The 16,904-nt window shown below is 44.5% G+C and overlaps 1 protein-coding gene across 2 annotated transcripts in view; it reads left to right on the top strand.

Moving 5' to 3' along the window:
* The window catches only part of tmeff2a (transmembrane protein with EGF-like and two follistatin-like domains 2a), a 101,732-nt gene that overhangs the window by 74,981 nt on the left and 9,847 nt on the right, over positions 1-16,904 (top strand). For both annotated transcript variants that reach the window (XM_034575027.1, XM_034575028.1), the window contains exons 5-6: positions 6,533-6,629; positions 15,932-16,080. In XM_034575027.1, coding sequence (XP_034430918.1) covers positions 6,533-6,629; positions 15,932-16,080 — 246 coding nt within the window. The remainder of the gene's footprint in view (positions 1-6,532; positions 6,630-15,931; positions 16,081-16,904) is intronic.

Raw genomic sequence — 16,904 nt, 5'->3', positions numbered from 1 at the left:
TGCTTATTGCTTCCTGTATCACCTTTCACGGCTCACATGTCCATTTACGGGAAGCAAACAGCCCCCGGTAAGATTTATCACACCTGCCAATAGGCATAATTCTGTTTTCCTGGCTCCGTGCATTTATCCTGTTCGCTCGTCTTTGGGAGCAGTCAATGCAATTGAGTGTATTTATAATTTAGTGGGAACACCTTGCTCAAGCTAATGCATTCTAATACAACAGCCCTGCACCTCTCTGAAGGATGTGATGTTGAGTTTAGGAAGATTTAGAGAGTGCTGAGTCAACTGGACGACTAATCTGGAGGCTTTAGTTCGTGTTATTGTTTAATTGTATTGTGTTAACACATTTCAGAGGGAGCATCTATTATCGAGAGGGTGTTTCACTGTCCCATCATTCTCTGGATAACTTTTTTTTGTATTTGAAAATTCATCCCGTGTGCTTTTATCTGTACAACTGCGATTTCATGCGTGTTGAATGATGCAATATCACATTAGAATGCAACAGAAATGGCCGTCACACTTTCCCATAATATCCAGACAAATCAGCTCTAATGCTCCGGGGAGTTTGAATAAATCCCTGTGAACATGTTTTGTTGGAACAAAGTCTAAACCTCCTGAAGGGTGATTCAGTGACAATAGTGAGGAGCCATGTGGGGTTTACTCTGCGTCTGTTTCCATGACCACACACAGCGTCGTGCACTCAGCCTGGGTCTCTCCCCCCCCCCCTACCCATCTCTCTCCCCCAGTGTGTTTGCAACCAAGGTCGTAGTGGTCTTGTTCGGTTTTCCAGGGGTGTGTGGGCTTCATCCATCATCCGTATGATAGCTGCACGCTAGAGTGCCCTAAATCTCCTGTGGGTGTTTGTGTGTGTGTGTGTGTGTGTGTGTGTGTGTGTGTGTGTGTGTGTGTGTGTGTGTGTGTGTGTGTGTGTGTGTGTGTGTGTGTGTGTGTGTGTGTGTGTGTGTGTGTGTGTGTGTGTGTGTGTGTGTGTGTGTGTGCGTGTGTGTGTGTGCGCGCTCACTCATTGAAATGGTCGCTCATTCTCTCTGTATGCTCACTCAAATGAATGATCTCTCTTCCTCTCATCTCTCTGCTCTCGGTTAAACTTCCCTTTAGTTTCACTGATGAAAATACAACACATGCACACAAAAAAACGCATTGGGTACTGTTGTCTGCCTCATAACTCCCAACTCCCTGTCCGCCTGTGGAACGTCCATCTCATCGGCTTCACACTTGGGATGTGTGATGTCAGTGGCCCAAAGAAGAGCAGTGTTGAAGTTTGTGCGATTTCGACACGCAATATTATCAATATTACTCAAATTTGAATTCTTGGGCGTCCTCGGATAAACTGCAGCAGTGGTCGGCAGCGTTAACCACAGGCGGAGCAGACAGCCCCATTACAAAGTGGCAGGTTTAGAATGGACACTGCACTTGTATGATTTAATATCCAGAGCACGATGATATCAAAGAGTGGACGAAAGACAGAAAGCCAAAGACCAATAAATACAATAGAAAAACCCTCACTGCCCTCAAGTCAAAATGAATTAGAGGCACCTCTGGCTGGAGTTACTGCCTCGGGTCTATATCAATAGGACTCTATCAGCTTGGCACATCTTGGCAGCGCAATTCCCCCCTTATCCATCTCTGCTTAAGAACTTAAACCCGGTCATCCAACGGGGACTCTGCGAAATCTGGATTGAATTGAGATTGAGACGGTTGTTTTTTTCCACTGTAGTTACAGGGACTTTAGCACCATAATGGCAGCTGCTGGGACCATCACTTTTACTGTTGTTAGAACACAGAGCATTTCCTCTTCACTATGTTTTCTGGTTAACACTAACCCAGGTGTCATGGGAGGTTTTCTCCAGCAGCCATGAAGCTGCGACCAGTGAATCACCCTGGCAACAGTGTCACACCTCAGCCATTGAACCATGTGGCCTCATGATGGCCCTTTTCACCGGTTTTCAGGACATTCACACCTTTCTCTACATCCAAGAATATTCACTGCATTTGCAATGTTCTTCATTTCAAAGCAGTTCTTTGTATTAAACCACACGTAGCTCCCTCACTTCACATCAGGATATAAGTATTAAACATCAGCATTTACTATAGATGTTAGTCTATAAGCTGAAGTGTAAATTGCAGTCGTACGTATTTACGTTCTTGCGATGGCATCACAGAAAGCTGCCCGTGCTCAGTGGCTGAAAGTGAGTCTGTTTTACAAGTTTCAGGAGCCGAACCAGTCGAGCAGCGCTGGTTCTCACAGAGCGGCTCAGCCGGCTGCTGCAGCTCGCTCTGAGCTCGTCACGCTGGTTTCCTCCCTCACACTAAACCTTTCGCATTCTCTGTGGTACCTTGGCGAGCCTGGCTGGAGTCCAGGGTTTAAATACAGAAGTCGCTGTTTGCTGAATTCTGTTGTTTTATGTGAATTTGTGTGCCTACATGCGTGCATATGGTATTTACGGCATTGCAGAGCTCCAGGGACCAGTAACAGGATTAGAAACAGTCTTTAACCCTGCGAGGAAACCCCACAGCACCGCTGTGACTGATCCACCACTCTTTGCTCCTCTGTTGGTTTATCCTGCTTATCTCTCCTTTAACTCATCATTTTACTCTAATCTCCTTTTCTCTTCCTTGTTGCTTAATCTTAACATTCCCCTCTTTCTTTCTCCTCTCCCCTTCCACGTTGTGCTAAAGTCACACAAAAGCTTACATAGAGGGCAAATTGTGTTTATTAAATTGAGCCGACTGTAACAAAAGGAACAAAGGAAAGAAGAAGATGTGTTAGAGATGAAGGTAAGACTAGGACAGTAATCGTGGAGGAGGGGGGGGGGGGGGCAGTCTGGTCTGGTCCAAGGGTGGATCGATACGAGGTGCGATGCAGGGGGGGGTGGTTGTGGGGGCACGAGAAGGGCTAATCATTTCAGTCATTACAGAGCCGTGTCTGCTGATTCCAGGGATTAGCAGACACACAAACAGGGGAGATGGTGTGTTAGTGCTACAGGAGACTCTATCAGGGATTTGAGGAGTGGAAAACACTGCCTGTCCCCAGTCACCTCTGGTAATTGTGTCTGCAGCACCATGTATGGGGGATCTGGGTATGAGTGTGCAGGAGTGTGTGAGCCGCGAGAGAAGAGGAAAATGAGACGAGGTTGATATTTGCATTGTGCACGTACCGCGGGCGCGCGAGAGAAATCCAAGCTGGTATTGCAGAAAAGGTGTTTGGGCCGTCTCCCCGTCCTCCTCTCGTGTAGGAGAGGAGAGTCGTGGGAGAGCTTACATGCTTGCCTGCCCACAATCCTTTATGTGGAGCTGATCACTTAACGGAGTACGGCTAGTGCAGAGAGGCACGGCTAGCTCCAGTGCCCCGGGAGAGCTCGGTGAAAATTTCACACACCACAACGTACACGACAGGTGGAAATGAGGGAAATTACATTCACGTCAGCGGCCAGAGTTTCACACCTGGATAATTCAATTGGCTGCGGTTCCAGTGTCGACAGAATCCTAATCTCTGATGTGAGATTTTTTTTAAAAAGCCTGTACACTCGAGCCGTCGTGCACATTTTAACACCAGAGAGAACAAGAGTGAAAACGAGCCTTGAAAGTATATTAATTAAGAAGACTCCGATTTGCCAACATTTCTTGCATTAGTGCATTTTTTAAAAGGGGGGACTTTAATTTCTACACATCAAGATCAATTTACTGGTCACAAAAAAGTGGTGCTCAGCCTGTGAGTCCCTGTGGCTCAGCACAGAGATTACAAATTATAACAGAAAGCCTGCTTTACAGAATCTGTGCTTTACAACACATGTATATTCATAATGGCACAGAGGGTCTCATGAAAGTTATAATGGTAAACTCGTACAGTGCCAGTTTGGAACTTTCTGTTCTCTTGGCCTGTGTCAATGCTCTGGAGCTACTTGTCATTAGTGAGTCCTCCTCAAACAGTTGAAAAATATACCGTCACTTTTTATTGTTTATGTCCTGGACGTTGTGTGCAGAGCTTTTTTATGAACAGTCCACGGTGCAAAGTGAAGTTAGAATAGTTTATAGTCAATGTTTTTCATAAAATGAAGCTGAATTGGCTTTATTACTCTTTCCGTGTAAAGCTTTTACATACAAATAATAATACCTCTGTAATTACACTCAGTAGAAAGTATTGCAGTAGCAAGACGAATACTGTGCTTTTACTCTTTTTGACCGAGTTACCGACCACTGCTGCAGTTTATCTGTGGACGTAGAAGACGACATGTTCACCTCGGTCCACAGACTGAAGGCGACGCTGCCACACACACACATAGATGCAGGATCCAGGGTTTCCGGAGCTTGCAGTAACTCAGCTACTTAGCATTTCCTGAGCAGTTTCATTTTGAACACCGTTTTTTTGTTTTACATATACGACCAATAAGAAGTTTCAGTAGTAAAGGTCGTTTCTTTTATGCACACAGAGTTGGAATTATAGCGTAACAAGCCACTTGAGGTGCAGCCCCTCCAGTGACAGATTACGTCTTGACCCGATGGCATTATCCAAAGTCCTTTTCCTGATGTGGAAATCTCCGTGCAGAGCCGCAGAGGCCGCTGCACAACTCATTAAGGTGTAAAAAATGTTGAGTGCCACTTAAATGAAATTGGATACTATACGACTGCACAGTGGACAAGTTTTGTTACACTGATGATAGGACTTGTGACCCCCTCATATTTCCATCAGGAGCTGAAGACAAACATTTGCTGTTTGTCTCAAAGCTGGTGGATCTCGGTGGTGAACTGATATTTAGTTTTGTTTTTCGCTGAGGTCCGTGATATCAGCAGCTGAGACAGCTGGTGGAGAGGCAACTCACACAGCTCATTATTTTTAATTAGCTCCACCTTTTCAGTCTAGTTACCTCCAGCTTCGCACTCCCCACTGCTAGCTTTTAGCACAGGCGCCACACCGACATGAAACTGGATGGCAGAAATGTTTTTCACAACTAAAAAGCCATTACTTTAATATTCCTTCACTTCATCCCTGCAGGTCAACAAAGCTGCTTTCGGTAATTCTCTTTTCATCGAAACATGCAACTTTTTAAAGACATTTTAGAAACAGATGCGACAAACTCAGTGAAGGAAGACGTGGAGCAAACTTTGTACAGATTTGATTCTATACAGGAGAATCTTCGCTGAAACGCTTATTTGCAGCGCACACTAGCATGATGTTGCGTTCGAGCTGCACCGACGGGCGACGTGCCAGCGCAGCTTCGCACCTTGTAGTCTTGCCGGTCCTGTGACCTGGAGGTAGAGCTGTGAATACAGAATGTACATCTTGCCACCTGACTGCAAAACGTTCAGCATTCAGGGGACACAGCCTCGCCGCCGTGGCTGCCGTCCAACACCTGCGGCTTCAGACACAGCTTCAAAAGGCAGAGGGGAAAAAAGGAAGGCAAAGGATGTTTGAAAGGAGCTTAACATCCTCAGCAAAGGAACTTTTCAATCTTGCAGGCAGCATTGTGTTTTTGGACACAGGCAAAAAGAGACGAATGAAGCTGTTGGGATAATCTGACCCAACAGCAACAAAAATCCGAGCGTGAGAGTTACGGAGGAGGCTCGTCGCCGACTCGACTCAACGGTCACAGAAAGTTAACCGACTTCGACCTTAAAATAAGAGTGAAACCCAACTTAAGCTCGACAGCGGAAAATCAGGTTAAACTCCTCTAATAGAGTTATTCTCCAATTCATCCAGCATGTCACATGGGGATCACGAGAAATAACAAAAGCCTCTGAAGGGAAAAGGAAAGCAGCGACACGAGAGAGAGAGAGAAGTGCATGGTGGCAGCAGTGTGGGTGTCTGTGTATGTGTTGGGGAGACTAGAGATATGACCGGGGGGGAAATGATGCCAAAATTCCACCTCTTTGTCTTCTTTTCTCGAAAGTTGTCCTCATGGGCCCTCGAAAACGTAAAAAAATAGAGCCTGTCTAATGGAGAAGAGGGCCGAGGGGGAAAGACAAGAAGAGCCGACGTCCTCTGCGGTAGGAGAATGCAATTTGAGATTGGCCAGATTGCTTTTTCTATTTTTTTTTTCCCCTCATCCTCCTCCCTCTCCCCCTCGGCAGCTCATGAGGCGTGATACGCGCTGGCGGGGTCCCTAAGCCGCCATAAGCCTGACGCCAGCACCCGCGCCGCCGCCAAGGAGTCGTCGCACTTACAGCGCGAGAAAATCGGCCCCGATGAAATAAAAGAGGGACTCCAAAAAGATCAGCGGGGATTTGAGAGTGATAGATGAGAGTCAGGCGAGGAGAGGGTGGAGACGAGGGGAGGGGGGGGGGGGGGGGGGGGGTTAGTGAATGTGGGATTATAGTAGGATATGGCAGAATGTAAATGCACTGGCTGATTTCTCACGGTTAGGTTGTATTGTCAGAGGTACATTGTTGCCGGGGCTTTGTTTGAGTTCTTCACACCCTCCAAAATGAACCAGCTGGGCTTTGTAAACACAGACAGGTAGCGTTGTCCTACATGAAACGGGCGTGACATTTATTCTTCTCCTTCTCTCTCTTTCAGGAGGAGAGGGCTCAGCCGAGGCAGGACAGAAGGAGACGTCCACCTGTGACATTTGCCAGTTCGGGGCTGAGTGCGATGTGGACGCAGAAGATGTTTGGTGAGTTTTCACACGTTAACACATGACCTATTAATATCACTGTATTTTTCACTTTTTTTGGAAGGTGAGTGTTGTATATCACGGTATCACTTCATTTTCAAGTTTTGCAGGGAGAAGCCTGTCCTGGCTCTTGATATCTGTCCATCGCTTACTAGTCTTGTCGTTTTTGGCGTGGCAGCGTTTAAATGCTGCCTGGAGTGACATCAGTTTGGTTCTGGGACATTTTTATTGTGTGTTTCCACCTTTTGCTATCATGACACAGCAACAACACTTAAATAACAGATTGTGGATACCTGACTCAAGCCCATCAGAACCAGGGGGCGCAAAAATGTTGAAATGACATTTGGGTTCAGGCCGGGTTCTGTCACATTGATTTCTGTTTTGTTTTTTTAGCACAGCACATGTCTGTAGTTAGTGAAAACGAACAATAACTAAACACAAACTCATCGCAGCACATTAACTGCATCAGGCTCGAGTCAGGTTCAACTGAAAGGGGGTGGGGCCACAGTTAGTTCCCCTCTCAGGCAGAAAAATGCAACCTGAGCTCTGTTGCGTAATACTGGCAGCTTTCTCCGTGTCGGATTATTTAAATCTGAGGCAACTGAGGTGCCTTGTTTTGGGGAAGGAGGGTTTTCTCTCCTGTGGCCTCCTCGGTGTCTCCATCTGGTTCTGACCCTCTGCTCATCTCTTCAAGTACGCACCTTGCATGACGACAGCGGCTGATACGGAGATTCCCTTTTTGATTTAAATAGATTCTGTCTAGGGACAATATTCAGACCACAACTGAGCATTCGAAGAAAATAAAATGCTTCATTTTTTATAATTAAGCTGTTGTTTTATCGTGGTAATGAAGGTGTTATACATTCCAGGCTGTTGCGCACTATCACAGTGTCATAGTGTAACGCATCATCCCTATTTGAAACTGCTGCTAATTTCTATGTCAAAGCCACATGCCTCCTCTACACCTTACACGAATATAGTACACTTTACTCGAAAAAAAAAATTATAGAGACATTGTTGCCAGTTGAAATATTTTAGTCACTTTCAACACTGAGCATTTAGATGGAAACCTGCCTTTATCCTGCACACACCCCGCTGACGAACACCCACTGAGGCTCAGTGCACGGTTGGCCATTTCATTTAACCTCAATTACTGGAGCAGGGCACAGAGAGAAAGGAGATTCTCGCTTATTCTGGAAATCCAATTACTGTCCTTACAGGACTCGGCAATGTCAGGCCAAAAATGACTTTGACTCACACACACTGGAAAAGTAGTTCAGTGTAGAAATAACGTTTGTCATAATTTCAACCAGTTATTGTAGATGAGACAAATGTTGGTAATATGTTACAGGCCCACCCTCCCTCATGCATTAGCAAGCGAGCGGCACAAAAAAAAAAACATCCTCGGGGCTACATAATAAACATGCGGGTGCAGAACCTAATTAGATGGCGGCCTGGCTGGTGAACTGTTTTCCAGCACCAGACAATATCAGCTTTTATTTATTTGCACTCGACAGCATATAATGAAGCTTAAATGAACCTACATTACAGAATTGGGGTGGAACGAGGATCAGCTGCTATCAGCAAAAGAAAGGCGGTGTGGCCGATGAGAAATCCCAGACGTTAGAAATTAGAAGTGCCCTGGGACTATGACTCTATCAAACTACTGGATGTAATGGAAAGATAATGTGCCCTGGTGTGCAATAACTGTAATGCCAAGGAAACAGATGCATGGTGCACACAAAGCCTTTTTCCCAAAGTCCACCCACTTCCACAAATGCACCTTTAATGACCCACAAAAACACAGAAATGGATTTATGGGTAATTTTTTTCAAAACCTCAAGGGGGGAAAATTCAACAGCACAACATAGTGTCAATGATGTGTTCAGATAAAAATAAGCATATTTTAGCACTACATGCAGCTCCACAGTCTAAAAGTACGTTTGCCCCCAACGTAAGAAAACAATGGATTTGACAAGCAGGCAGCCAACGCTCACAAACAGACGTAAATATTTCAGTTTCCTTTTTCGTAAAAACAGAAAACACAAGCTCTTCTCAATTTTTTAAAAAAATAAAAACCCTGCGGTGGTTCTGATGAGAACGTGTCTGGTGAATTATCGGGCAGGTAACAGCGACGCAACAGCAGCTGATTCTCATCAAACAGCAGCCAGCCACTCGCAGTTCAGCCCAATCAGACGACAGTTGATTTTTTTTTTGTAATCAGACAGAGCGGTTAATCAAACGGCGCGTGCAGAGAGAGATGACGGTATTCAAAGAGCAGGTGAAGTGACCCAGTAAAAGCGATGTGCTCGTAGTAATGCAATATTCTTGTGTTTAATGAATAAGTGCCGCTCTGTTAATTGTCAGCCACGGTGGGAAGTTTTTGCTGTTGCTTTAGTGTGTGTGGATAATCGCAGTGAAGGGCCATTTTGTTGTCACTGCATTATTCAGTCTGACATTTGGGCATCCCAGTCACGCTTCCTTTGAAAGGGCCTAATTATAGCGAGCGTCCATCCAGTTGATCAAGTTTAGCTCGACGTCCGTCACATTGTGGAAGAAGCTGTTTCAACGCGACAGGCTGACATTGTGTGAAATGTGCTCATTTGCATTCCGCGGTTAAATGTATGGCTTCTTTTGAATAAGAGGGTACAGCCGAGAGAGGGTTAGCTCACGTTAGCATAACGACTGGAAACAGTCACCATGGTATGGTCACCTGCACCAACACCAACCAACACGCATGTAAAAAGTAGTCTCCCAAAGAATTTCATTTTATCCAGTTACTGTGTTTTTTATTGCTGTGTGATAAAGTGACCACTAAATACACTTTTAAATGTTGTGCAGAACACTAGGGCGGGTTTCTCCTTCTGTACCTTATACATTCTGACACAGTTAACTTTGGGTTAAAAAAACATAGCAGTAAATAGTCATTTTAAGTTAGTTGTCATATTTTGCCACTGTAATGAGACGTGTGTGACCGATCACTGCTGCGTATGGACTCTAAACGGTTCTCGTTCATGCTGCATTAGTGTAGTATTGGTTACACCTGTGTGTGTGTGTGTGTGTGTGTGTGTGTGTGTGTGTGTGTGTGTGTGTGTGGGTGTGTGTGTGTGTGTGTGTGAATATTACTTGGGAAGGTGTCTACTTTGTTTTGTGAACGTGCAGAGCAAAAGCGGTATCTAGTTTATGCTTAATCCTTCCTGCCGAGGATGGTAACATCTTTACAGACTGTGACAGACAGCAAGGAGCACATTTGAACCTGTTGAATTTGTTGAGAAGACCTTTTTGCACTTTTGATTTATATTTTCAGACTTTTTTCTCCTTCTATTTCGACTTTGGTTTCGTACATTTGGATTCGGGGTTCATATCTTTGCACTTTGACTTCTATTTGCTCTTTCATTTTGAAATTTCTTTCCCTGTGTGTCTCTCTTTCTTTACCTCCTGCCTTTGTCTGGTTTTACCTCCTTTCATTGATAACCTTCACCGCCTCCACCTATAGTTAACTTTGTGTATTTCGTCAGTGTTTCTCTTTGTTCAGTGGCAGCTTGTCTATTAACTTCCCTCCAATTCCTTGTGCTTTAGAACTGGGGTTTCCATTGTGTTTCCATAATGCTGGTTTGTCTGGATCACCCTGTGTTTGCTGCTTTGTTCCTCTGTCTTTCTGTAGTTTGGACTTTTACTTGTTTGCCTGCCTGTCGCCAGCCTGTTTAATTAAATAGCACAATCCTACATTGTCGTTGTGGTCTTCGTAAGGGTGACACTATGCTGCTGTGATTCATTAGTTAGTCTTATTGTTGGTTCTGCTCTGCTATGACAAAGGTTACAGGAGTAACCGTCCTGCCTCAGCATGAGCTCTGAACTTGACAGAATTAACTTGGCAACAACCTATACAGCTACAGCAATCCCATCGATGCTCATGACCGTTTTCTCTATCGGCACTTTCTCTTGCTCTGGCACAGGAGAATGACTGTCACATTTATTTTCTCCCTCTAACAAGCCTTGTTTGGCTCAGCTGCAACAGTGGAAACGGCCATCAATGAATCAGGGAGCAAAGTGCCAAATTACTGAGAAATATCTGAGTAACTCAGAGGTCTGGAACCGGAGATAAATTCAAGAGGACTCAATGCAATTAGTGCATTTCTTTTCCAAAGTGTAAACCTTTCTGAAGACACTGGTAACTGCTGGCAGCTTCCACAATGCTCTGTGTTGCCTTGTCAAAAGTAAACAAAATCTGCGTTCTCCCCAAGCACTGTTTAGTTTTATTTTCCTTACCCTTTATACAATTTGACAGAATAATGTTCTTCTGCGTTCTGTTTGTCGTACATCATCTGGATGCATCACAGGCTACCTGCTGTTGCCAAGAGCCTCGCAATCCCCACACCCAGCAGCCCTCGGCAGCTCTCTGTACTCTGGAGGCAGTCAGCAGGCAAAAAAGACCAATTTAGCCCTCGAGGATCAATAGAGTGTCACGAAAACCCATTTAGATCCATTTGTGGTGTAAAACTGTAATTACCCACAAAAAAAACCCATGCTTTCAAACCCATCAATAGCCCCCATCACTGTTGATAGAATTAAGGTAGAAGAGGAGCGGGTAGTGAGCTAATCATAGAGGGGGGGCTGTGTGGACACTGGGTTTAGACCTGATGACAAAGGAGCGAGGGGATTCTCAAAGCCACTACTTATGTCCTTATTGGACCAATCACAGGGCAACAGGTGAGGCGGGGGGGGGCTAATTTTATTTTACCTTTTGCTAGGCCCCACACACAACAAACACACACACACACACACCATCCAGTGGAAGATGGCCTCCACTTATTATTACTATTAAATAAATAACATGTCAACCTCCTGACTGATGTCACCTCATCTGTCCGGACTTTATCGAGCCCCAGAGTTTTCCAAGTAAACGGGGCCAGCAGCGTTTTCAAACTAAAACGTAATAACGTGGATGTAGCCTCAGATGTAGGTCTGTCACTGATTCAGATTTCTTGACCAGTTATCGGTTACGATCAATGGAGCCGATCAAATCAATTTTACATACGCCTACTACCTCATACGTCAGCAGCGTGCCGCTAGATAGTAGCAGAGTAGCTTTACACTTAATTTAAAATTTAGAATTTAACAATAAATAAAAAGTGAGGAATGCAATTATTGACTTTGCCCGTGATGTCAAAAAAAAAGAAGCACTCCTCTACACTGAGCTGTGCAGCCTCTTCATTAAATACTGATGTTGGATTGCTACTGAGTGTTGTCCGATACCACGAGACCCAGGTATCAGTATCAGGACTGAAAAAGATGGACCAGTGTCTCACTAGTTGTGTGTGTGTGTGTGTTTGTGTGTGTTTGTGTTCACTACCTCTTATTAGTTGTGAAGAGTATATACTACATAGCTTTTCTCCGCTCATTCTCCATTTTTCTTATTTGTCTAAGCATAGCTTTTCTCTATCTCTCACTCCCCTTCCTCTCGCTCTCTCTCTCTCTGTTTTTCACTCAGTTTTCAAAGGATTACAGTGAAATTTGAAGCGAAGGATTATAAAAATCAATGGTACGTTCACTTGCAATAAGGTTTGCTGCTGAGGATTTATACACAACGTGAGGCAGTCAGTGGATATACGTAGGTGTCAGCTGCGGTTTGTGTGTGTGTGTGTGTGTGTGTGTTTACATGTGTGCAAAGTGGCCTTTTCAGTCGGGAGCCAGCAGACAGTCTGGGGGCGGGATCGGGGGATGCTTGATGGGAGGGAAATCGCAGGGAACTAATCAATAAGACACATCCTGTGAAGAAAGTATCGTCACACATACACACACCAGCTCACACACACACACACACACACTCCGATATGTACAGTACACACGTTCACACACAGCCTCAACTTTTCATTTAACACTTGTCTCCCCTCTGTTCCTCTCAGCAGAGAGTGTGAAGCAATGATTTGGTGCGGAGCGAGAGACAATAGGGAAAAACAAGATGAGACAGAGAGCGATTGGTGTCTCATGCATGTGTATGATAGTTTCTGCATGCCTGTCTGCAGGTGTGTGTGTGTGTGTGTGTGTGTGCAGGCGAGTGGCATTAGGATGTGTTGACGCACTGCAGTCTAGTGGTATAGTGCCTATTATGGAGAAAGTGAGAGGCCTCATTAAAAATGTATGAAGCACAGACATCAGCCAGCGACCAACAGCAGCCTCCCGGGGACGGCCAAGAGTTTTAAAGCTCTTTGGTGAATGGAGGTTGTGTGTTGGGGGGGGGTTGTAGTCTTCATGTGTACATTTACATGTGTGTAGTTTTAAGCCTATACTCTTTAAGTGGCGGATGTGAGGAAATCTCCTCTTAGCTCAGAAGCTCCTGATATTTAGCTTTTTTCTTCGTCGCTCTTCTTCTCTCCGGCTCCTTTCAAGCTGAATCTGTTCTCATTTAGAGACTTTTTATGATAACACAGACGCTTTAAAGTGTAAGCCTAATCTTGGCTCGAGGGCAGCTGTAGCAAAATTATAGTCTGGGTTATATAATTTTTTTATAAGTTTGACCCCCTTTTTTTTTTTCCTCACTTGCCTCCAGCAGTGTGCAGCTATGCAGATTATTTTGACTTTAACTGATGGGGGGTTTGGAAAATGTCTGCTTGTGAGATTTCAGCATTCACCTTAATACAGTGGAACTGAGAGTGTGTAGGTAGATTTTAAACAATAAATCCGAATCAGCCTTATTGGACAAGTATGTTCGCACGTACAGGGAATTAGACTTCGGTTTAAATGGTGAATACTAAAATACTAAAAACTAAACTGTGGATTTCTGAAGTCTTTCTGCTAACTGTGACAGGGAAAACTAAAAGTATTTACAGCATAAATATATTTGTGTGAGTGTCGGATCTGTCTGCCCGTGTTTAAAAACATGGTGTAACAGGCTCATTGCGTAACCCTCGGCAGCGGCAGGTCGCTCGCAGCGGCGGCGCCTCACACTCGGTGTCATGTGGGGTTTTGGGATTTTGCGTGCCTCTACACAACTGTGTCCTCACAGATGCATAACCAAGCCTTTCTTCACATCATTCTTACTTTGCTGATCCATCATTACAACAGTAGCTGAGCACTGCCACGCTTTGGTGCACAGCGTTTCAATCAACGTCAGAGTCAGCAGTAGCAACCACCACGGCTGATTGCCACTGTGTCTGCCCGAGTGTGTCTGTGGGTGTGTGTGTAGGCACACGTTTGTGCGTTGGCGGGTGCCCATGTGGCTGTGTATGCAAATGCAGCTGTAAGACAGCTGAATGCCTGTGCTTTGCTGAGAGCTCGGCACCAGGGGGAAATGAAAAGACCAGGAGAATAATGACAGATTCATAATTACAGAATGTGGTGTTCAGTGGTACTCAGCAGCGACTGTCAGGGGACGACAATCTGGGTGTAATTTCTGCTGATCAGGCCTGCCACGCACCGAAGGGTCACACTACATGTATGCCAGAATATATACACTCTCACACACAAATGCGTATATATGCAAAGAGGCAAGTGTAGGTACTCTCTCTCTCTCTCTCTCTCTCTCTCTCTCTCTCTCTCTCTCTCTCTCTCCCTCTCTCTCTCTCTCTCTCTCTCTCTCTCTCTCTTGTCATTCGTGCAGATGTTTTTGCATAATACAGAAGAACCCACACAGACTAATAAACACAAGCACAGAACGTCTCGCACTGAAAATTTTGGTGCGACAGCAAATTGCCTGGTTAATTTGCGAAGGGCTGAAAAAAACATGGAGTAAGCTCCCGATTTGCTGAGAGATGAATGCATCACAGGCAGAGACGCAGCAGAAATATCAGCTCCGTGGAAGGAAGTCACTAATTCAATTTACTGAGAAGACAAAGTGTGAGTCATTTTAAAAGGGTTACAGATGTAAGCACTTATTTACCCAAGACAACACAACAAGAAACAACACACTTTTAATTAGACTTTTTAGAGAAGCTTGAACTTAATGAACATTCATTTTAAAAGCTAATCTGTGCTCAGCTGTGACACACAGGACATGACCAGTTGTCCTCATCTCCATCAAGATCATTTTAGGTAATTCTCAGGTGGGGTTTTGTTGAGGGACGTTGAGACATGGTGTTGTCTCTGTGTGGAATATGTTTGCATAAGCTTATGATTTATTATTATTTTTGATTTAGTCTTCAGTCTATGTTAATCTAAACTTAAGTTCATATCGGAGAAGTAGTGATTTTTTTGTGCTGTAGTTTCCTGCCCAAAACTAAGATGTACTTCTAGTACTGATAATTATTATTATTATTATTAACTATAATTATAATAATGGTGGTAATAACAACATTAATAAATTAAAAAATATGTGTATAGCACATTTCAACACATAGTCAAGTTCTTTACAGAAAATGATCAAATTCGAAAAGTCAGAAAACTTTACACAATAACAGAAACCCTCCCAAAGATTTGGAGGTAAAAGGTATGAACATCAAAGTAAAAAAACAATAAGCAACAGGTTTACTTTACAGGTTTTGTGGGTCAGTATCAAAGCTTCCTGTGGGAACTGTAAGAAGAAGACCTGAGGAGCACGGGCAGCTTTGTAGAGAACAGCTAAATCTGTGGCTTGAGCATGTGCGAGCCAGTGTTGCACTTTAAATTTGTGAGTTCAAGCTTTTAGGATCAGAGAGACAAGCTGTAATTTGGGAGATGTTACCGCCGTCGGATTATCACAGCTTAATCTAAACCTGGTGTCGTCCGCATAACTGTGGAACTCAACATTATAGAAATAAATGATCTCACTTTGAGAGAGAGAGAGTATATGCAGAGAGTGAATGTACACTTTTGCAACTGCTCATTTTCTCAATTGACGATTCAGAAAAGAGTTTAAAGCCTGGAACCACACTATTAAGCTCTATAGCATAAGTAGCATGGCACCAAGAATGGACCCTTGCGGCACACCACATGGGGGGGGGGGGGGGGCAGGGCTTGAGGAGAATTCTCCCCTCACAGCAGAATAAATTGCTTTCCCGCCTTTGTAAGGGTACGTCTTTTGTCAATCAAGCCCTCTGTCAAACTAAAAGTGCCAAAAACCCAGTTTGAGCAGCATTACTATGCATGGTTCAGCATCCCAGCTGAGTGCAAGCTGTACAGTTTCTTCTCTGTCTCATTTTTTAATCCCTGAATGAATCTGGGTCTGTGTCTCGCGCAATCAAACACGAGCATAAGTCTCTCCGGGATAAAGATGCTCTCATTTCCATTCATATTTCAGATCTAATTTATTTCACATCTTGACGTCGCTAATAAATAAAATACGAGGAAAGTTTTCCCGTTCTAATGTGATTTCTCTTGCTTTTTAGGTGTGTGTGCAACATCGACTGCTCCCACATCAGCTTCAACCCAGTGTGCGCCTCAGACGGTCGTTCCTATGACAACCCCTGCCAGGTGAAGGAGGCGTCCTGTCAGAAACAGGAGCGCATCGAGGTCAAGTACCTGGGCCACTGCCAAGGTCAGACACTCAGACAGACACACACACACACACACACACACAGACTGGGTGACGAAAAGACACAGCAACGCCCTCGCACGCGCAGCGGCCGCCGTCAGTCTGTCTGCCCGGGCAGGTGTTCACTTCAAGTTGAAGTGAGGCCGTGAGGGTGAACGAGGCCCTCATGGCCTCCGGGGCGGTCGAGGCAAATGAGGCGGCTTTCAGAGCTAAATGCAGACGGCATGATTCTGCATTTCCCTGCAGCTGCACTTCCAGCTACATTTCATAATTAAAGATAGTTTCACTCAATCATATTTCGGAATAGTGTGCAAAGATAATCCCCAAATAGCCTTGACTCCTACGTATATTGATAATTTTACTGAACGGTAATCCCCCCTCTTTCTCGTGTAATATCATTTATTTGAATGCAGTGTCTGTAATGGTTCCAGGGATAAAGTTATTTATTAATGTGTGTGGTTAAATCCCCTAACCTGAATCACACTGCTAATCCATGTGGGAGACAGACACAGGCACATGAGAATTCTTCCTTTAAAAATGTTTTATATTATTTTATTTGCTCCATCAACATCTGCATCTCCACAAATTCTGGTTCCTCTTGCGTTAAGGTCTCAAGCCGTCATCAGGGGGAAGGAGAGGCAGAGACTTTACCCTCACTCGCAATTTAGGGAGAGTTCAAATATCAATAGTTAGCGGGTTTTATTCTGTAGGAGTACGTATAGAGCATCTGATTGGCTCGGCATCCTCGCAGGACAAACAGGACGATTGATCGAGATGTGAGAACTGAGATGAAAGCTTTGAGAAGTAATGGGGAGAAAAGCAATCAG

Source organism: Hippoglossus hippoglossus, chromosome 21, assembly GCF_009819705.1.
Source record: "Hippoglossus hippoglossus isolate fHipHip1 chromosome 21, fHipHip1.pri, whole genome shotgun sequence".
Lineage (NCBI taxonomy): Eukaryota > Metazoa > Chordata > Actinopteri > Pleuronectiformes > Pleuronectidae > Hippoglossus > Hippoglossus hippoglossus.
This window is presented reverse-complemented; position numbering and strand designations above follow the sequence as displayed.